Raw genomic sequence first — 23196 nt, forward strand, 5'->3', positions numbered from 1 at the left:
CTCCTCTGATCAGGTCAAGGCCCCTCCAATAACATCCATACCTGCCCCACTGACAAGTGAGTGCCAGCTATGCATTGGAATCCCCAACTCTAACCCAGGACCCTGTCTGCCTCATTCACCCCAACACCTAGTGGAGACTCTAGCACATAATAGGCACTCAATAAACATATCTGAATGCGGAAAGCCACTCAAACAAGAAAAGCAATGGCAAGAAGGCCGCAAGCAGCAGTTTAAAAGATAATTCAACAAGGCAGGACTCAGGGGTTTTTCCTGCATCACTTCTGACTTTCTGAATGACGGGGTCTATTTGCATTGTGGACCCAGGACTGTGTATAACAAAGCCCATATCCCTCTCTGCCTTGGCTGTGAAGAGTCCAATGTGCGGCCTAAACAAGTCTTTGCAGCAGGGATTCTGCGAGCTAAGCTTACTCTCTCCGGTTTTGTTCTGATGTCCTTGACACTAATTTTTTCATCTTCTAGTACTACCAATAATTTTCAGGATTATAAGAGAGGCAGGATATAAATTAATAACTATTGTTAAGGAAGGCAGAAGGGAAGGGGAGGCAGGAAAGGGCCGGAGAAAAGCACGACCCTGGTGCACATCAGGCCGAGACCAGTGGGCCCGGGCCAGGGTGGTGGACTGGGGCTCCAAGGAGCTGTGGGGAAGACTTCAGGTGCGGGGCCAACACTCACATGATCGTCTCTAGTCCTAAGATTGCATAGGAGAAAAATACAGGATTGTGCTCTACGTCTGATCCTCGGAGATTGAATAGCCCTGGAAAAAAAAAAAATTCCTGTCACCCGCCCGACTGCGAGTTAAGGGGCAGCTGGGAGGATGCAGAGAGCGCTTCCACTGGCCGGGAAGGGCCGGCCAGACCTCTCAGAGAGGCCGGGAGCCTCCCTTCCCTGTCTCGCCTCTGAGCTGCAGTTGCGCATATCCACCAAATGAGGGCACCAGAACTGTGTCTTTCGCTGCCACATCATCCCGGGAAGGGAATGGAAAGAGTTATTAGTCAGAACACCCGAGAATTGCCCTCCAGACAAAGAGTTGAAATGGTCCACCCGGCGGTGACCCGCCAGGCCTGGCCTTGCCGCAGAAAAACCTCTGGCACTCCCAAGTACAAGCGCGGGAGCCAAGCACTCGCTCCCTTCTGAGGCAAGAGACTGAGGGTAGAAAAACGGAGACCCACCCACCAGGGAGGCCAGATGAGCCCCTCTGTGTAAGGGTCAGGAGCCCCGGGGAGGCGGAGCTTCCCAGCAGAGGAACAAAAGCAGTGAGTCAGTGGGGCTCTGGGCCCATGAATGAAACCCGAGCCGGCGGCCCACCCGGAGCCACGGCTGGGTGGAGGACCTGCATGGCCAGAGTCAGGGCCCTGGCGAGGTCACTGCGCGCTGGAGAACGAGAGGGACCGGTGCTGAGCACAGCTCTCATCCCGGGGCCTCCCGCAGCCTAACACTTGCTCTCCTGAGAATCAAGAGTGCAAAAAAGACCCTGGTATCAAACGCACTGCCGCTATTTTAAAACCACAGCTTCTTCAAGTACAGCATGGAGGCAACATGTTTTACCCATCAAACCCAACTAGCATTCTTTTTAAATGATAGTACCTGGGGTTGGTGAGAGTGTTGCAAGAGAGGTGTATTCATGCTGTGCAACCTCTCTGGCAGGTACGTGGCATAAGGTCAAAGGCCCTACCATGCACACACCCTCCAGCCCATAACACCACCTGCAAAGTCAACCAAAAGCTGAAAGAAAATTATCAGAAACTAAGACACAGATTGTGATGCACCAAGACTTTGATGGCAGTCCTGTAATACAATCATGAGAAAATGCAGAAATAACTCAAAGGTCATCCTGAGAGGAATGGTTAAGTAAATTGCACTATAACCATATGATGGGATATTTAATATTCACTTAAAATTATGTTTATATATGCTTAGAGTAAATACAGTGGAAAAAACCAAGTTACAAAATTATATATGCACAGAAATGTTAACTGATTCTGTGCAAGATTATAGGTGACTTTTTTTTTTTCTACTTGCTCTGCACTTCCCAGATTTTCCACAAGGAAAACAGGGGATATTTAAATAATCAAGGGGAGAGATTAGCTTCATATGTTATTTTCTCTGATGTTGATGTTGTTAAGTTAATCAGGGATATAAATCACTGATACATGTGACAAAGTTTGAGAGCTACACATTAGAGATTGTGCGGCAAGCCATCTTTCTCTAGTGAGAAAATAAAAGGATAAAGCAGTGCCTCTTCTCAGGTACCTGGGTCAAATCCAGTCAGAAAATAGAAAAAGAAGGTTCACGCTTATTCATTCAGGTTCTAGAAGGCATTGAACAATTCCATGAGAATAGTTTAAGATCTAAAGATTAAAAAACTGCTATTGTACTGAAAGGTTTGGTGAACTTTTCGCTCCTGAGTTTTCTGAAGCAGAAATATTTCTAGAACAGCCTCATTGTGAAGAATCTGGGAAATACAGAAGTATAAAGAAAAACATATCTCCTCTGAGCTCACTTCCATACCTATAGAGACAAACCAATGTTGACAGACACAAAGAGTGTGGAGAAAGCGCCCCTCCTCGGAGCTGTCACACCACTGAGCACCCTGGCCAGAGGGGGACACCACCACAGATTTAGCATCAGCGCCTGGCTGTAATACTGCTCCAGACCAACCACAATCTCCTCCCCAATGCCCTGTAATTCTCCATCCAAAATAATCCCTTCTCCATCCCACCTGGCATGCCATATACCCACTGGTGATGGTCTTTTGCTTATTCTCTGACCACGCAGAAAACTGAATTCTGTGAACACACAGATTCCCAGAGAACCAACTGAGAGACTGGGTAACACGCCCCAACAGTGAAACCAGAGCACTCACACGCAATCTCATCCAGGGCAGTGACCACAAACCACACGACGCTCCTCTCAGCCATTTTCGACCGAAGGTCTGCAACCTTGTCCTTCCAGGAGATGCCTGCAAGAAAAAACATACTTGCCACTCCAGCCCCTGGTCTGGTCCCGGGGACTGTTGAGAGCCAAGTGAAAGAACCCATTCCAAACATTCACCAGCACCACATTCCAGGGAGCATGTTATCTGAGCGGACAGAATGCCTGGATACCAATCCCATACAAGAAAAGTGACTCCGTCTAAGCTAGTTGACTGTCCAGAGCCCGGACTGCCTCACAACAAATTTAATCCATTTGTTCATCCAACAAATGTCTATGGAACCTCTCTCCTGCCCAGGCATCAATATCTGCAGATGCTTTGCTGGTCACGGCAGTTACAGTTCTGAGCTACACGCAGTCCCTGCCCTCATGGGGCTTACAGTCTGGAAGGGAAGACAGATAATTAAACCAGCAATCAGTTACCCTTCTGTAAAAGGACTGCTGCCATAGAGGAAGCACAGGGAGCTTTGAGAAGACACTAACCAGCAGAGAGAGCTCACCGAATCTTCAGAGGTCAGGCAAATAGCACCCTCCATCTTACACTTCTAGAGCCTCAAGACCTGCCTTTCAGTGCTAAGATCTAGGAATTCTCCACAGCCTGTTTCAGTGTGACTACCACTTCCAAACCACACATGCACTGTCAGACACAGCCAGCGACTCCCTGTTACTCCTGTGGGCCCCAGAGCAGCTCACCCCACTACCACCACCACCACCTGACATGAGACAGCACTTGGACCTCATGGTACAGCCACCTATGAACAGGGCAGGCATCTGTCTCATGCACGCAGCCCCTGGCAGTGCCCTGCACATGGTAGGCACTCACGTGTCTGCTGACCCAAAGTCTCACCAGCCAAGCTTGCTCTCCCTGCTCTGTAAAGAACAGGTCAGAGCCTTTCCTTCAGTTCAGCAGAATCCAAAGCATGCTGATGGACACTGTTTAGCTGACCCAGGGCCCCCCACTCCTCACTCCCCTCCCCAGTCTGCAATACCCTCTGGTGAGAGTGTCACAAGGAAGCAAGCAGACTGGGGGTGTCCCCACAACCGAACGCTGCTGTGAAGATCAGCTCGGGAATTCTGCTTAAAACTTGGCTGAGAGTCTGCATTGTAATGCTTTCTTCCCAGGACCCCTCCGGGCAATGTGCCTGCATTCCAGACAGCCCCGCTCCACCTCTCCTCTGCTGTTTCTACAGCAAGATTCACTCCCCTCTGCCCCACCTCCAGGCCTTTCCCTCTGCACTCCTCACTCTTCCATAAATCCACACTTTCATCTCCCACAGACTGTTCACAGAACTTGCTCCTCACTCACCACTATCACGCAAGCCAAAGAAACCCACCCACTCCCCAAAGCCTCCAGGGCAGAGGACAGAGAGAGAACAGGGGAACTGGGAAGATTAACCTACAAGAGCTGGCAGAAGAAAAGGACATGGAATCTAGAAACCTCTAGGCTCTGTGTCCAATATCAGACGTGTGAGAGGGGCAGTGAGCAACTGAGTGGTAAAAAAAAAAAGCCATCTCAGCAGCACGCATGGGTCTGCCCAGAGGAGCTCTGCGAGAGTAAACTATGCCCACGCAGGTGCCAACAGTGGAAGCAAACTGAACTCCTGCTGCACCCAACGCGCCACGTGCCAGAGCAGGGCCAAATCCTCCCATCGGCTCAATGACCTGGCTCCAGAGGACTTCAAGTGGAGGGGACGATGGCCAGGGCCTGCTGGGCGCAGCCGTGGTTCTGACCTGTGTAATCCAGGCCCAGTGTGATGAGCGGTTTGCAGGGACGCTCGGGGCGGTCTGTCCAGATCTTGTCCACAAGGTTGTCCTTGACAGGAATGAGGTGGTGGCCAGCACTTCTCAGAACCTTGGCCATCTTCTTCCAGTAATCTGAGGAGAAACACTGGTGATCTAGCTGTGAACTGAACACTCTCTATAGGCAGCAGGGCTCTGAGAGCCTGGCACCTTCTGACAGGCAATCCTGCGGCCCTCTGCTAACTCTTCTCCTCACCCTGACCTCCGCTGTGACCTCATGTCATGCTGAGCCCCCAAAGGTTCCACCACCCACAAGCAAACGAGGAGGGTGGGGAGGCATCTAGAACCCCAGGCCTCACCCAAGCTGGCAGGGCTTCAGCTTACTCACCTGTAGGAATGATCAGTGGGTCTACACCAACCCTGGATCCTTCAGGAAGTACACTCACCAGCCAGTCTTCCTGAGTTGGTGTGTCCTTCAGACCTACAGAGGGAAGAACTGATGAGAAACAATTCCCAGGGAGCCTGGGCTCGCTATCCTACCCAGAAGGGTGCAATTCACCGATAACATGAGAACAGGATCTTTATGAAGAATCTTCTTTAAAAAGGGTTGACAGCACTTGGAAAATCTGAACTTCTCTTCATCCTGGAAGGCTAGAAGGGTTAGATGCTATAAAAGGAAAGCATAAAGTAAGATGGTATATAAGGGGAGGGTGAGACAGAAGAAAGAAGAAGCAGGATTTTCCTAGACCCCTGGTAAAAGGCATCCTGGGAATCATTGCAACACAGGTGCATGATGTCATCCTGAAGATCATCTCATCGGCCTTCTATGACGCCCCCACTAATGGTGATGAGAGCGTGAGTGGTGAAATGGTACAGGCAGAAGCTCAGAGTTTCCCTCACGTCCCACCCAGGTAAGGCAAACACACACGCAGGGCTCTCACCTCACCTGGAGGGCATCACTGCAAAGGAAAGGCCCTGCCAGACGATTGGCCTGACTGGAGGGCTGAGCCCAAGTCTCAGCAGCAGAAATCTATCCAGAGACTGTAAGAGGAGCACACAGGAACCCAACATCATGTCCTTAACTGGCTCCCTGGGCTTCCCAATTACCAAGAGCACACAGCCCTTTCCGTTTCTAAGAGACTAGTCATAGGACACCAAGTAAGCTTCACAAAAGGAACTAAAATTATTTTTGATATCCCAGTTTTTCTTTAATCCAACCCAGTATATCTTGTACATTTCAGATGTATACGTTTTCATCAGATTTTTGCTGAACAATTAACAAACATTTCGGTAAAATATCAAAGAGTGAAAGTTCTCATATTCCAAAATAGTACTGACTTTTACTACCTTCACCACATAATGGACGTTCAAAGGTTTATAAAGAAATGAGCTCATGAACTCAGTTCTAAAAGCCTGCCTAGAAACTGTCACTGAGTGATTTTCCTATCTGATTCTTTCCTATTTTTTTCCTCAAACCGCTAAACAAGCCAATTATTAAGGAAGTTTCTTGAATGCCCCTAGTATAACTCACAGAGTGAAGTCATATCATCTCCTAGCAGACAGATGTTGGGCAAAACCCCAGGGATCGATCACTCCCCAGCCACACCCACCAGAACCTCCCTACACAGGAGAGCCAGCCAGGAGGTGGGCTGCGGGCAGAGGCTAGAGACGGCTTGGAGGGAAGAACGGCTCCTCCCCCAGGGCTGGTCTAGGGAAGAGGCAGATTGTATTCACTCCTCTGACACTCTGACCCCCAAAGCACTGACATCCCTAACAGCTGGAGTCTAGGCCCCAAAGAGAGATGCTCACATCCCAGAAGCACACTAAATGAGACCCTGGGGTGCAAGCAGAAAGTGTCAGAACTTCCATTTGTACTTCTTCTTAAAAATTAAGATATTAAACTTTGCTTGTATCTGAAATACACATGGACATAGCACATGCATCTAACATATAAAAAAAATACACATATATGCTAAGGGCGCATGAACCAGCAACAGAGAGGCATGTAATCAAATAGTACAAAGGCCTAGAGAGAGGCCTATCCACTCCTAACAGCCCCACAATCCCGAAGGCCTGTGCTTGTGTGTGTGAGAGAGAATGCAACTGGGACAACACCAACCTGCAGTGTTGCCGTTTCTATAGTTTAAAAGAATTTTGAGAAACCCACATTTGAAATAAATCCATTGCCAGGATAAAAACATTCTTAATTCCTCCCTAAGCCAAACATTTATACATGTATATGGAGAGTGTGTGGAGCATGAAGGCGTGCATGCGCGCGCGCACACACACACACACACACCCTCAGTAAAATAGATCCTGGGGTCAACTCAACTCAGTATCAACAGCCCTCTGTTCCCTGAACTGTGAGTCTGGTAACAACCCGATTTCCTCATAACTTCCAACAACAAACAAGAAACATCAGGGATTTGGCCTTTTCTCCTCTTCCTCACTCAGCCCTGGCAGCTGCTTTCCCCTCCTTCTATTGTCCAAGTTCAAAATGCAGCAGGCTGTACCTTTGTACAATCACTAAAACCGTATTTCAAAAGACTACTCTGATGACAAGGAAAAATATAGCATGCAATTAAATGAAAACCCATGTACACACACACATCATTATCCAATAAACACTGAGCTCCATGCTTTCCATATATTATTTCTTTAATCCTCACCATTTTATGGTACTATTATCATTCCACTTTATAGATGAGGAAACTGAAGATGAAGTAACTTGCCCAAGAAAGCTGCAGACCTATGCTCTTGCCCTGTGGCTAAGCTGCCAGAAGTGAGTCAGGATCCTCAGAGGGAGAGCTTCCTAACTCGGCTGCCAGGGGCTCCTTACCTTCACCTCATTTGAAATCATGAGGCAGCAGAGAGCAGTGGGAAGGCCCCAGGGCATGAGTCAAAGGCACAGGGTCCTCTCTGGCCCTCAGCTACTCCCCACTGAAACGAGGGTTCTGAGCCAGGGCCTTCCAAAATTGAATGCATGATGGTTTGTATATAGAAGCCTGTCACTCTCTTGTTCTTCCTTGTACCATGAACTGGACTGTTTCCCCTCAAAATTCATACACTGAAACCCTACCTCACAATGCGATCTATGTTTGGAGACAGGGGCTTAGGAGATACTGAAGGTTAAATGAAGTCATAGGGTAGAATTCTAATCCAGTAGGACTGGTAGCCTTCTAAGAGGAAGAGAAAGAGAGAACCATGTAAGGATAAGTGAGAAGGTGGCTGTCTGCATGCCAGGAAGACAGCTCTCACCAGAGCCTGACCACACTGTCACCCTCATTTCAGACTTCCAGCCACTAGCCATGAAAAATTAAATTTCTGTTGAAAAAAAATTTTTCCCAAAAAAACTTTAGACTTTTAGATTTCCAGCCACCAGCCATGAAAAGATAAATTTCCATTGAAAAAAATTTCTCCCCCAAAACTTTAGACTTTTTACTTTGTATTGGGGTATAGCTGCAGTCCATGGGGTCACAAAGAGTTGGGTACGACTGGGCAACTGAACAACAACAGCCGATTAACAATGTTTTGGTAGCTTCAGGTGAAGAGCGAAGGTACTCAGCCATACATATACACGTATCCCTTCGCTAAATTTCTGTTGTTTGAGCCACCCCATCTACGGTAGTTTGTTACTAAGACACCTTGGATTCTAAAAGGGGTCCCTGACCCCATAAAAGGGTTAAGATTCACAAGCCCTGAGGAGTTCCAGGGTCTCCTCCTGAGTCGGCCAGCTAAACTTAAGATGGCTTTGCATCTACGCACCCATCTTCATGAGCGTCCAGTTGCTGTCCATTTGCTTGGCAGCCTGGAGAAAGTAGCGCCCGTCAGTCCACATGGCCGCATGTTCTTCTGTGACGATGGCTGTGCCTGGAGGAGGGGAGCAAAGGAATGAGAGAGGTTCCTGACAAACACCTAGAAGCTGCCCAAAATGACAGCAGGCAGGCGAGCATGGTGAGAGGCCCCAGACTCCGTGGGGCCCCACCACCAACCCCCACTTTGGCGGGGCAGGTGGGCCTCTGACTCCAAGGAAACCTCCAGGCAAGAGAAGACGGTACCACTGACAACCAGTTGTGGGCCAACTGCTGAAAGCAGCAGTCTGGAAGCAGCCTGGGTACTGGTCCCTGCATAGAAAGGACCCCATGTGCACAAGGTGAGTCAAGGCCAGGAGGACAGGGGTCTGTGGACAGAGGGCCACAGGGCCTCTAGTCAACAGGAGTGAGCTGGAAATGGTTCCTGCTCAGCAATCACAGCCACCTGCTCCAACAGACACCCCAAGGGAGGTGTTTTGCCTTTCCCAAGAGAGACCGCTTGGGCGCTGTGAGCATTCAGGGAGACGCAGGGAGTTTATGTCTCCACCTCTACCTGCCCTCAGCTCCCACAGGCCCAGAAGAACTCAGGGCTTTCAGCAGAGGTGTCAGCCTAAACCAGCTGGAATGTGCCAACCAACACATGCACCTACATCAATGGAAGCAGTGTGCTAATTGCGAGGAGAGGGGCTCCCGTCAAGCCTAGCCACTGAAGAGGATGGGAGCCTGAAGGGGAAACCCACCCTGAAACTCAAGGGCACAACAGCTCTTGGAAAAGTAATGCAGAGCGCCAGTGTAGCTCAACATTAATCTTTATTATTCGAGTTGAAAGGGAAAAGGGGGAAACCAAGAGTTAAGCGCTTAGAGAATTACAGGGGACCAGAAAGCTAAGGAAGGGGTCCTGAGGATGCCATTCATGTCTCATTTCTTATCTGCAGTGCCAGTTACACAGGGGTACTCATGATATACTTATCTGTGTGTATGTTATATTTCATAAAAAGTTCAACAATATTTTTTTTGGCTATACTGGGTCTTCATTGTGGCAGTCAGGCTCAAGAGCCTGCAGGCTTCCCTAGTTGCAGAAGGAGGGTTTGGCTGCCCCAGGCATGTGGGATCTTAGTTCCCCCACCGGGGATCAAACACGCATCCCCTGCTTTGAAGGCGAATTCTTTTCTACTAGATAACCAGGGAAGTCCCCCAAGACTATTTTTAAAATAAAATTTTTTGACTTGAAAAGCGAAAGAGTCATTAAAAAGAAGCATCATTAACACATGAGAGAAGAGAGTCACTAAAACGTAAGCTTAGGAGCTGCAGGCACTGGGACCATGCCCCTCTGCAGAGGGTCAATGGGGACATCTGGTCTGTATTTTCTTTTTGGTTCTGTATCACAGACTGAAACTGGGTCCAGCTATTTTAGGAAGGCGAACACAAGTACCACAAGAACAAAGAAAGAATTTAGTGACTCACCTGCAGAGCCATCAAATCCAGAGACAAAGGCACGCCGACAATCACACGGAGCAATGTACTCACTCTGGAAAACAGAGAGGTCAAGGAAGTGGACCTTGATCAGTCACAGCCCAGCAGGACCACAGAGGCTGGCAAAAGCTGGGCACCTGCCTTCAAGGAACTGACAATCTAGCCGAAAAGGCAAGCTGAACATTAAAAAAAAAATATATATTAGTGCACGCTACAGGCAACCCTAATTAATTAAAGGCTCCCTTGAGCCTCAATTTTTTCACCTGGAAAACAAAGCAAGTGAAATAGATCAAAACTGCTCTTTCCTCGCTGAGATCTTACTCAAAAAACAATCTGATAGCCTTCTCCCTTCCTTGCCACTGACATTTAGGCATCTGTTATTTTTCTGAAAAGCCTGAATTTCTGTTTTATGTGCCAATAACTCTCTAACTTCACTCTCTTTAGCTATCAGCTTATTTCTGAACTTCCTGTCTGCATCCCCTATCCAAGGCAGTGTCACCAATCTCTCCCACGCAGACCCTGTCCCTTCCTGTTAGGGAATAAATGCTTCCTCCAACCCAGAAGGCTTCAGCAAAATAAAACATCATGTTCAACTCCAGGTCCTCCCCAGCCTCTGAGTGGAATGGGATCAGAGAGAGGAAAGTAAGAGGTTCCATTCCTGGGGACAGGGTATGAGGCCACAGTGTGTACTTTTGTGCCAGTGAGGCCCAGAGACTCAAAGAACTTGTCCAAAATCACACAGCTCAAAAGTAGCAGAGTCAGGATTTGAACCTGGGCAGTCAGCTCCAGAGCTCAACTCAAGCCCTATGCCACACTGCCCCCCTAAACACATCATCTTGCATCCTCAAAATGATTCTCCGGGATAAGACCAATAGCAAATTAGAAAACTGAGGTTCAAAGAGAGAATCTTAAAGTAACTAACAGGTCAGCAGCAGGGCCAGGATCTGACCTGCTTGAGCCCAGAGCTGCTGTTCCTCCTCCTGTCAGCGGGTTGTTCCTGAGCTGAAGGACCTGGCAGAGTTCAGAAGGCTTAGGATAGGGTGGTCCAGGGGCTAAGATTCTGTGCTTCCAATGGAGGCGGCTCAGGTTTGATCCCTAGTGGGAGAACTAAGATCCCCAGTGGTGCAGCCAAAGTGCTCAGGATAGAGAAGGAGGGCGGGGGTAGGCACTGGCTGGACCTGAGGGCATTTCGGGACAATCAACACAACATAGGGGAAAAACTGGCTCCCAGGTTTCATTCCTGCCATGTGGATGAAAGCCTCGCCTTTCACCAAGGCAGTCAGAATCGCAGCCTCAGACCAGTCACAAGACCGCGACCCACAGAGGTACTGGAAGGGCCACAGAGAATCACAATGGTGGCATGAAGGAGCTCTGTGATCTCTGAGCCACAGCTGCCCTCCAGCAGGCCCAGTTACGTGCTCAGTGACGCACCTCTCCTGCTCTCTCAGCCTCAGTCCTCGCTTCTACAACGGGTCGTTTCAGATGGTTGACTGCAACGGCAAGCAAATGTTTGATCCCCAAAACACAAAGGAACATTGACCAGATAGCACTAAGCACACAGAAAGAAATGGCCACCAGCATCACTGATGAACTGTAGAGCCCTTTGTTTATTAACCCAGCAATTATTGAGTGCGAGACTGAAAAAAATAAAAAATGGCCAAGATGGGGGAGTGGGTTCCCACCCTTCTCCAAGTTGTGCTGTGAGGAATAGCAAGTACATGTTCCACACAACTCACCAGAAACCCGAGAGAGCTGCACATACACAGAGAAGAGATGATACTAATGTTTGCTTCCTGAGTGCTGAAAAAAGCATCCGAGAGGCTGGGAAAACTAAACTCTTGTGCTAACAGTCACAGCACAGAAGAGAGAAGACCTGGAGCAGACACGCGAGCGACAAGGAGGTCCCCTGGGCTTGGGGCTCTCCCGCTTAACACACAGCGAGGACTGGAGTGAGGGGCTGGCAGAGAAGAACTGCTGGCCTTGATCTGGCTTGGCCCTGGCACACAGGGACACTCTTGAAGAGTGCCCACTCCCAACTTGGGGAAGCCTGGAAGGAGGCATGGGGGCCCCCCAGGGGTTTACCTAGAGTTTCTCTGAAGAGAGGTGGAATTAACAGCAGGTGGATGTGTTTGGTTTGGGATCAAGATGAGAGCTGGGGTAAGAACGTCTAGACATGACCTAAGTGGTCAACATGCCAGAAAGACATCGCTGACCGAAGCTGTCACCTCCACACCAACAAGGCTAAGCAGACGCCAGACAGGCACTGGCCCAGGCCTCCCCCACTTCCCTCAGCCATGAGGCTGGCAAAGCCTGGGAACATTCTCCCTAGAGAGCAGCAAAAGGCCTAAAATAAGCCAAAGCCTTAGTATACAAGGGAAAAGTCTCAAATAAACACAGCCATGGGCTTTTTCTCCAAAACTGTGATGTCTGTCCATCTTTAATACCCCTATCCAAGCCTCCCTCATCTCTACCTGGACCACTGCCCCTGCAATCCACTCTTCACACACATAGAGAGCTTTCCAAACTGTGTGTGTGTGTATACATCATATTAGCATGTGTCTATGTGTGTGTGTATATATTAGCATGTGTGTGTATCATAATAGCGTGTGTGTGTATATATTAGCATGTGTCTATATGTGTGTGTATCATAATGGCATGTGTGTGTATATATCATATTAGCATGTGTCTATATGTGTGTGTATCATAATAGCATGTGTGTGTATATCATAATAGCATGTGTCTATGTGTGTATCATAATAGCATGTGTGTGTATATCATATTAGCATGTGTCTATATGTGTGTGTATCATAATAGTATGTGTGTGTGTGTATATGTTATGATTTTCAAGGGGATGCATGCTTAGTCATGTCTGACTCTTTGTGACCCTATGGATTGTAGCCCACCAGGTTCCTCTGTCCATGGGATTCTCCAGGCAAGAATCCTGGAGTGGGTTGCCATTCCCTACTCCACCAGATCTTCCTGACCCAGGTATCAAACTCATGTCTCTTGCATCTCCTGCACTGGCAGGCGGATTCTTTACCACTGGCACCACCTGGGAAATCACATCACGTTAGCAGCATACTTACAACCCATCAATGACTTCCCATCACACTTAGAGTAAAATTCAGACCCCAGCAGAGTCCCCAAGGCATGGCTTGATCAAGCCCTGCTCTCCTCCCAGAACTGCCCTCCCACAACCCACCCATTCACGGCACTCCAGCCACACCACCTGCTTCTTGCTCCTTGCACTTTCCGATCTCATTCATCCTTCAGGGCCTCTGCACGTGCTCGTCCTTGTGCCTGTAAAAGCCTCCCTCTCATCATGGCATGGCTAGCTCCTTATATTTCAGGTCAGATGTCTCCTTCACAGAGAAGCTTACTATCCAGCTCCAGGAGCCACGCAGCCTCTTCTATCTCTCGGTTTAGCACGTGCTCTCCTTCATGACTCTCAGAATGTGAGAATTCTGGTGCCCAGAATGTAAGCACCAGGGGGTCAGGGTGTTTGTCTGTCTTGTTTGTCACTGTCCCTGAACCGGGCACAGGCCCACAACCAATACTTGTGGAATAAGTAAACGAGCAGAAAGAAAGATGAACCTTTCTTCATACTTAAGACTTTAGCCACCCCTTTGAAAATGGAGAAAGAGCTCCAAGGCAAGAAATGGAGGTGGCCTCTAGAAACTGGAGAAGACAAGGAAATGGATTGTCCCCAGAGCCTCCGGAAGTCACCAACCCTTGCTGATTCCAGCCTTCCACAGCTGGAAGATAATAAATGTATGCCACAGTAAGCCACTAAGTTTGCTACAGCAGCAACAGGAAGCTAATGCTTTGTCCAACAGGAAGAAGACCAGAAGGGATTATAACTGGGGTTTTGAACTCATAAGCCCTAGGGTACTGCAGGTAAACTAACAGAGTAAAGCAGGACAAGGGGCTGCCTTTTCTAGAGAGCAGCTCCTACTCAGCTCTGATTCCTGTCATGCTGCGGTGTGGGCTCCACCTTCAGTATTTCAGGAGAGGCTAAACAGATGTATGCTCGTGAGATACCATCCCATTTTTAAATGTTGGCATCTAATTCAAACAATGAAATAACACACAGCCAAATAAAGCATATCAGCAAGCTACAGAAAAAAAAAAAAAAAAAACAGAAAGAAAGCCTCAGCCATATCTCATAATCCAGCTCACACTTGCCCCTTTCCACAAGCTTTCTGACCCACCCAGCTTTCAGAGACCTCCCACATCTCTGAATTTCACAGAACCGTCCACATTGGCATTGATCCATGCCCCCCACCTTGGGTGATGATAACAAATAATACTGGCTAAGACTGCCTAGTTGCCAGTAACTATCTTCATTCCCCCTGATTCTAATCTTAACAGCAGCTCTGGAAGGTATCATCCTACCTACCTATAGGTTGAAATAAAAAAAAAAGAAAAGAAACAGCAGCTCAGAGAAGTAAACTACCTACTTACCTCCCCAAGACACCACTGCTCTAAAAGCAGAGCTGAGAATCTGACCTCAGGTCTGACATTCCAAAGTCCATGCCCTTACCACACTGCCAAGCAACATCTTTCATTCTGTATACAGACTGCACATCTGGTCTGCACAACTGGATTATAAACTCTGAGGGAACAAGGATGCCCCCCATTCACCTCTACTTTCATCAGCCACGTGACAGATGACTCCTGCACCCAGGAATCAAACCTGTGTTCAAGCCTGGCTCCCGCACTTACTGGCTGGGTAAAGCTTAAGGTTCAATTTTTCATCTGTAAGGCAGGGATGATAAAAACACCTATGCGGGAGGGTTGAGGTATGACATAACGCAACTAGCACATGCTAAGCTTTTGATAAACTACAGCACTTATTATGCACCAGATGATGAACTAGACTCTATGGGAAACATAGGAAAATATCTTCTCAGAGTGGGCAGTCCAGCAAACAAAAGAGACAGGTGTCAGTGAAACGTCAGCCCTAATGACCAGCGCATAAATTATGCTGCATATGCAGTATGGTATCTGCTATAGTTTCAAGCTCAGATGTGCTTTGAATCCTTCAGGCCAAGCTCAGAGGTTAGACCTGGCCCACCAGACAGGTGAGGAGAAGCAGGAAGGTAACACGGAGAGGGGAGAAAGTTCAAGAAGGCCCAGAAGCAGAGGTTTGTGGCAGGACAGCGAATGATTAGCCTGACTGCTGAGGCAGAACGTTCTAGGGAGTGGCAGCAGAGATTCCTGGAAAGGCAGGCTGAAGACAACGGTCAAGGACCTCAAACACCACACTTAGAGGCTTGAACTTCCTCCTGCAAGTTCTAGATAGAGAACAAAAGTTCAAGAGGGGGTAGTGACGTGACCAGAGCTGGGTTTTAAGAAGAGTGAGCAACATGGACACGTGCAGACTGAACAGGGCAAGCAAGGCGATGGCTGGGTGCCATGGTAAGCACGACTCAAGTTACGTGAGCCTGTGCGGGGTGACATCTGTGCCCCTCACTGGCCCTTCACCTCATAAGCCATAAGCCTGGCACAATGCCTCAGATATACGAGGTTTTCAAAAAAAATGAAACCGAAAGACTAAATGGCTGTGTGTGCACAGGAAGTCCCCAAATTCAGACTGTGAACAGAGACGAGAACCACCAAACCCCAAATACCGAGGTAACATCCAGTCCTCAGCATTTTCGTCTCATTTAAATGAAACCAAGTCAAGGTAACAGGAAAAACACTGAATAGCTGTCCAAAGAGTCAAAGATACCCTTTCCCTACTGTATAGTCACTGAAAGTGGTTGGTTTCCCATCTAGGACTTCATTTCCCAGGCCCCCTTGCAGCTAGGTGGGGTCACGTAACTGGTTCTCACCAATGCAGAGTGGGTGGGAAGTGCTGTCTAGGTCAGGGCAATGCAAGACAGATGTGCCCTCTCCATACTACTCCCCTTCCGCCAGCTGGAATGGTGGCATCATAGGATGGAAAGTGCCTGGATCCCTGAATCACCCCTCTTCCTAGTGGAAGAAAGTCACCCACCAACCACGAGCACCCACTCTGGACTGCCACAGGAACGAAATAAGGCTCTACAGCACCGAGTCATTGCAACTTTGAGATGTGTTCCCACAGCAAACATTACTCCAATTAAGACAGCGGCTGAAATCACTGTGGGATAAAAATCACTACCTCCACCCCAGGAGAGAGCCTATTTAAGAAATAAAAAACAGGAAGCCAGCTCCGGGAGGAATGGGAGTAGAATCCAAAGAGTCTAGGAAAATCTGATTCATGTCTTCCAGAAGGAGGAACCATAAACACAGCCAAAATCTCAAGTTGGCAGAGTCAGCCCCACCAGAACGTGATCTTTTGACTAAGCTGTGCCCAAAAGCAGAATGAGGGGCCTTACAGAAGGAGAGGATGAAGAGTTCAGATTTCTCAAAGGTGGTGCCAGTGCAGTTCTGGCCCCAGCCAACAATTCTCCTGGTTTGGGGCCAGCGGTGCCCACAAATCCCAACATTTGACTTCAACAGTACATGAAGACTGTAAGAGCGAAAGGACACATCTATGCAGTAAAAGTCCCTCAGGGCCCAAACTCATTAACACCATAACCCTTGTTCTGAATTTAAAAGGAAAAACCCTCAGAGTCGCAGAGGACAGAGAAGAGCAGACCCCCGGAGCGCCAAGACCTTGCACAATCACGCATTTGGGATGCATATTCTCTCCAGCAACAGTGTGTGGGTGTCTGCATTTCTGGTTTGGAAAGTACACAAAGAACAGAATTCAAGATTCGTCTTCCCTTCTCCAACACCCTCCCTCCCCGACCCAGAGGAGAAATTCCATCAACCCAGAATCTAGCCTGAAAGGAAACAGCTAGGGACAAGAGCCCCAGAGAACAGCAGCCTCTCTATGACTAAGGAGGCTGCTGTGGCAGGTCACATGCAAAGCCAGCCCTCCTTCCTGTCCTCAAAATCCTGGCGCGGACCCAGGCCCCACTTCACAGTCATCCCAGCTTTGCCCTTCCTCTTCACGGACCCGATGCAAGAATGTGGGGCTTCTCATTTCTTTCTGTGGATGGCACCACAAACCCTCCCAGTCTCCGAACTTCCCCATTCCCTCATTCATCTGCCTGCAAGGTTCTTGCTCAGTCTATCTGCTGCTGCTGCTAAGTCGCTTCAGTCACGTCCGACTCTGTGCAACCCCATAGACGGCAGCCCGCCAGGCTCCCCTGTCCCTGGGATTCTCCAGGCAAGAACACTGAAGTGAGCTGCCCTTGCCTTCTCCAAGTCTATCTACTGCTTCTCCTCTAAATCCTTCCCTTCTTCCCTGCTCCTAAGGACAACACCAAAGTCCAGGCCCTCTGCATCCTCACTCCAGGATCCTGCAAGGACCTCCAAACAGGGCTCTCAGTTCCCAGTGTCTCCCTTCTCCAATCTACACTGAACACTGCTCCCACTGACTGATCGCATCACCCTCTTGTCCAAAGACCCACAGTGGGTCCCTACTACATTTAAATAGAAATGTGAACATGATGCAATTCCATCCTTACCCTGCCAGCTTCAAATACTCTCTCTGACCAATGAGCTCAGTCTGCACTTTACCAAAATCTGTGCTGACCATTACAGTAGCCCCCAGACACATGTAGCTACCAAGCACTTGAAATGTGGCTAATGTGACTGAGAAACTAAATGTTTAAGTTTATTTCATTTCAATTAACTTAAATTTTAAAACTGATGCTCAAGACTCTATTATTATAAATTTTTTTACTATGTTTGGAACAACTTTGGCACCTAAGTCCACTTTTCAACTGCAGATCTTATGAAATCTAAATATAGATCAAATATTTCCAACGAACAGTCCACACTTAAGTTGAGATGTTCTGTAATCAAGTAGATACCAGAATTTAAGACCTAGTATTAAAAAAAGAATGTAAATTATATCATTGATGATTTTTATACTGATGATGTGATGTTTGGAAATACTGGAGTAAAAAAAATTATTTCACTGTTTCTTTTTACTTTTTTTCCACCATAAATATTAGAATTGTTAAACTACATACATGCCTCACATATTTCTATTGGACTGATTGAGTTCTTCTCTATGACATTTACTAGTTGAACTTTGTGTTATATTTGTGACAGGGGCTATCTACTCTGTAATCTCTTTAAGGGAACATTTCCCTTCATTCATCGCTGTAATAGTAATAATAGCAACAAATATAAAGAGATTTATTAGGTGACAGATACACTTTAAGCATTTATATCTGTTAACTCATTTAATCCTAGTAACAGCCCTAAGAGATAGGCATGTCACTATTCCTTTTTTGCTGATAGGGAAACTGAGACCCAGAGAGTTTAACGAACACTTAGGAATTTGAGCTAACTAACTTGAGATCAAGCAGCTAGTTAAGTGATAAATCTGGCACCAGAACCCAGACAGTTTCTAGAGCCCATACACATATCAATATGCCAACTGCTGGCCCTCTACTTAGCCAGTACCCAATACTTAGCCCTGTTATGGCAGTCAGGAGACAGGCATCAAACAAACAAAACACAACTTCTCCTGCCTGGCAAGGCCGATGGCTAGGCTACAGCAATAGAAATGATAGTCAAAGATTATAAGAGAAAAATGGGGGGCGGGTGTGGTGAAGGAGAAGGGAACAGCAAGAGTCCAAGAATATAAGTTGATGAGCCTAAACAGTAACTTCTGCAATGAAAGTGACAGCTAATATCAAGCAAGCTTAACTTTTCTGTTTTAGGACATTGCTGGAAAACACATTTTTCCACAATTAGAGATTCAGCTTTCTTATCCATGGAGGGGCCATCCAATTCTGAAATTCCAGACCTGTTATAGGAGATGAGACACTAAGCGGAAGCCTGGAACATCACCTGGGGTTTGGCCAGTGTCACTGCCGTTCCCAAAGTTGAATAAGAAACTGCTTTGGGCCTATTTGGTTATTTAGTCACTAAGTGGTGTCCGGCTCTTTGCAACCCTACGGACTGTAGCCTGCCAGGCTCCTCTGTCTGTAAACAGACAGATTTTATCCTAACTTCAGGCAAAAGAAAACTAAAACACCAACATCACAAAGTTTCCAAACACTCTTAAGAGGAAAAAACCTTCAAAGGTTGAAGCAAGTAATACTCACAGGTCACATCTTTCCATATAATAAGGCCTCACCTGGAGGTGAAGGTTCATAAATAAAGCAAAACTATTAGGAGTTTGGCTGGGACTCCATGACAGCTTGTGAGACTCTTTGAAAGGAGAGACGCGATTTCAGACAATTGTGTGCGAGGCTGTGAGGGTTAATATTAGGTGGCAACTTGACTGGGTGAAGGGATTCCCAGATAGCAAGCTGGTAAAACATTATTTCTGGGTGTGTCTGTGAGGTTGTTTCTTGAACAGATTAACATTTGAGTTGGCAGACCCAATAAAGATCACCCTCACTGATATACAGGGGCAGCATCCAATCCGTTGAGAGTCTGAAGAGAACAAAAAGGTGCAGGAAGGGCAAATATGCTCTCTCCTGTTCGAGACGAGACATCCATCTTTCCCTGCTCCAGACTTCAGCATTCCTGGGTCTCAGGCCTTTGATGTGAAAGCATCCCTGGTACCCTCTGCAAGCTGAAGAACCAGGAAAGCCAGAGGTGTCATTCCAGTTCAAACCGAAGCCTGAGAACCAAGGGAGCTGATGTTGTGTGAGCCACCGCTCAAAATATCATAATATCTCTTTCTTTTCTCTCCCTCTCTCCCCATATGCATGTGCTTGGTTCTGTCTCTCTGGAGAACCTTACTGATACAGGGACTTACAGAAGACCCTAAACCAACTGCTACACGACGTGCTCTGCCATCCCGCCCAATACTGCGATAAGGCAGTTACAGTCAAATCAGTCCAGGGCAACTGCCTGATGCTTAAAAGGCAAGAGAATGAAAAACCCCACTGATGAATCCAGCAGAGAATCCATGTGACCTGAAGCCCAAGTCCAAAGGCTGAACTGTGGGGCAGACAGGAAGCAGGTAGGGGCCCATCAGAAGTACCCAGGCAGGGGAAGAAGAAAGGAGTTCCCTGAGGATGAGGCCAAGGTCTGTCCTTCTTAAAGGGTGGGATGCCCGCCTCCTCTGCCACCTACACTCCTCAGGCCCAACTTGTGCAAGCTACGCTACGTACTCACGTTCAGTCCTCAGTCAAGACAAAAGGTGAAACCCTGGTTCCTGTGAAGTTAGTGAATCCTGTTCATCTAAACAACAGAGGCGGATGGCAGAATTCCATTACCAAATCCCCACCCTAAATCCCACGTCTCTGTCTGTCTCCCCACTGCCTACTAAACTTCGCATTAATGTACCCGGTCACCACGTCTTCCCACATCCAACAACCCCGCGTCCTGCTTGATCTTCTGCTTCTACACTTAACACCTGCTCTCCCACCTCCTCCTTCAACCTTTCAACCACTTTCACGCGCCAAATTCTCCTCTTCGGCAGCCTCTCCTCTTTACACACTATTCTCCCCTTTCTCTCCCCTCTTCAAGGAGCAAGTTCGAACCCATTTATTGTAAAGAAACTGCTACTAAAGATCAACAGACAAAGGAATTCCCTGGAACACTGAGTCCCCTACTTCACTCTGAGATGACTGGAAATTCCACAGACATTTAAATCTGGAAAATGCTGAATATTTCATCTGCTTCTTAGAGTTACACAGCGCACCCTAGTATATCAAAGGCTCTGAGAAATCCTACAGTTAAGAAACTGTTCAAATGGACACAGTTCCCTGTGCCAAGCCCTGGAGGACACACTTAGATGTGGTTTGACAACTAGAATCCTAGAGTACAAACACACTGAGTGGGGAAAGGAGGAAAAGAAAGGAGGGGTTGATGAATCCCATCACCAGCCCATCTCCACTCAGTACCTGGTGAGCGTCTCCCGACGGGATGATGTAGGCCTGGATTGGTTCTGTCACGTACTCCAAGTTCCTCATGGCTTGTCTCAGCTGCCGAAGCAGCTCTGAAGTTACCTTTGGAGCCATTCTGCTGTCTGCAACAACAGGAAGAGTTTGTTCCAAAACCAGTCAGACTGCCCCACGTAACTCAATGACCAGCTGAGTTCCAGATAGGTACGTTGTATAAAAACTGATGATCTACACTGAGACACCATGATCCTCCAAAGTCCATAGTTTACCCTGGAGTTCACTGTTGGTGCTGCCCATTCTATGGGTCTTGACAAATCTATAGTGACGTGTACCTATCATTATGATTTAAGAGTTTAATAGTTTTCATTGCCCTAAAATCCTCTCTGCTCAGTCTATTCATCCTTCCCTTCTCTCCTCCAATCCCTTGGTATGACTAATCTTTTTACTGCCTTCATAGTCTTGCCATTTCCAGGAAGTCACATTGTTGTAAGCACACAGTATAAAGCCTTTGCAGATTGACTTCTTTCACTTAGCAACGTGGATTTGAGGTTCCTCCATGTCTTTTCATGACTTAATAGTTCATCTCTTTTTATTGCTGATTATTATTCCATTGTCTGAATGTACCACAGCCTATTAATATTTGTCCATTCACACACTGGAGGACATCTTGGTTGTTTCCAAGTTTTGGCAATTTTGAATAAAGCTGCTATAAACATCCATGTTGCAGGTTTTTGTATGGATGTAAGTTTTCAGTTCCTTTGGCTAAATACCAAGGAGCATGACTGCTGGATCATATGGTAAGAGTATATTTGGTTTCTAAGAAACTACCAAATGTCTGCTAATGTGGCTGCACCATTTTGCACTGCCACCGTTAATAAATTCAAGTTCCTGCTGGTCTACATCCTAGCCAGCATTTGGTGTTTGGGACTTTTGGATTTTACCAGCCAATTTTTCAAACAAATAAAACATACTTGGCTTAACCAAAAACATCCTAATGTACCATCCTGTTAATAATGGAGAGTTATATTGAGGCCATTGTAATACAGGTTATCTTTAAGAATTTACACCCTGGGGCTTCCCTGGTGATCTAGTGGTTAAGAATCCACTTGCCAATGCAGAAGACATGAATTCGAGCCCTAGTCCCAGAGGCTCCCACATGCCGCAGATCAGCTAAGCCTGCCTGTGTGCCACAACTATTGGGCTATTGCTCTAGTGCCTGGAAGCCACAACAACTGAGCCCATATGTTGCAACTACTGAAGCTCGCGCACCCTGGAGCCGACACTCCGCAACAAGAGAAACCACTGCTATGAGAGGCCCGCGCACTGCAATGAAGAGTAGCCCCCTCTTGCTGTAGCTAGAGAAAGCCCAAGTGCATCAAGAAGACTCAGCACAGCCAAAAATAAAATAAATCAATAAATCTTTTTTAAAAAGTGTACACTCTGACTCATCGTAGCTTATAGTCTGCTAGGTATGGATCTTTTTTTTCATTTTGGTTCTTTCTCTTTAACAGTTTTATCTGGTGCTTCTCCATCACCATCACCACCTTGGGCTATAAAACCCTCAGTCTCTATGGTTATCTCCAATAGATTCCCCTACAGGGTACGATACTAATCCTGGGACTCACTGGGAAAGTGCCCCATCTTATTTGTAACCTGCAGGGGCAGCTACAGTTACTGGCCTCAGGGCTCCCACTCAGAAGTTTCCGAAAGACAGAAGTCTCCAAAAGAGAGAGACACCAGAAACAGTCCTATTCATGAGTCAAACATATCCATGATCCCTGCATTTCAGTCGCTTCTGAATACTTTTCAGAGGGACATCCTTTCCTTTTGTCTGTCCTACTGAGCCTATAATTTCTTATGTACATGAAAAAGAGGGATCAGAAGTATCTAATGACCTAAATTTATACATTAACACCTCCACTGCGTTCAAAATAAAGCCTATTGTGACTTCACAAGCTTGCCAGCATCTGAAAACTTTATTATGACATCTTTCGGGGTTTCAAAATAAATTTGTGCTTCCAAATCATATTTCTGAGCAATTTAATATTTTTAAAAGTCAAGCAAAAACATAAACATCCTTTGGAGCAGTATTCCAACCTTGGTGGCACATGAGAGCTACCTGGGGCGAGTACAGCCTGAGCATCTGGAATTTTAGAGCGCAACTATATGATAGAAACCAGTATATTTTCTTTTGACATCATTAATTTCCTCTGTTCTTCCAAATAGAAGAATTTGACTTCTATTTGGACATATCCTGACTTAAGGATTTTGCTAGCACCGACTAGGTGTTTATTGTGCTGACTGTAGCATGGATCAATACTATCAGTTACTGACTTCATCAGTAAAGTCAACAGACCCAATGG

The 23196-nt window shown here is 47.1% G+C and overlaps 1 protein-coding gene across 3 annotated transcripts in view; it reads right to left on the reverse strand.

Moving 5' to 3' along the window:
- Window positions 1-23196, reverse strand: part of XPNPEP1 (X-prolyl aminopeptidase 1) — a 51429-nt gene that overhangs the window by 18648 nt on the left and 9585 nt on the right. For 2 of the 3 annotated variants that reach the window (XM_052660677.1, XM_052660679.1), the window contains exons 3-9: window positions 20834-20958; window positions 9969-10032; window positions 8458-8562; window positions 5081-5173; window positions 4684-4827; window positions 2885-2980; window positions 694-775 (exon numbers count right to left, since the gene is read on the reverse strand). In XM_052660677.1, the coding sequence (XP_052516637.1) occupies window positions 694-775; window positions 2885-2980; window positions 4684-4827; window positions 5081-5173; window positions 8458-8562; window positions 9969-10032; window positions 20834-20958 (709 nt within the window). The remainder of the gene's footprint in view (window positions 1-693; window positions 776-2884; window positions 2981-4683; window positions 4828-5080; window positions 5174-8457; window positions 8563-9968; window positions 10033-20833; window positions 20959-23196) is intronic. The other variant, XM_052660680.1, reaches the window with a different exon arrangement.

This window comes from Budorcas taxicolor, chromosome 23 (assembly GCF_023091745.1).
Source record: "Budorcas taxicolor isolate Tak-1 chromosome 23, Takin1.1, whole genome shotgun sequence".
Lineage (NCBI taxonomy): Eukaryota > Metazoa > Chordata > Mammalia > Artiodactyla > Bovidae > Budorcas > Budorcas taxicolor.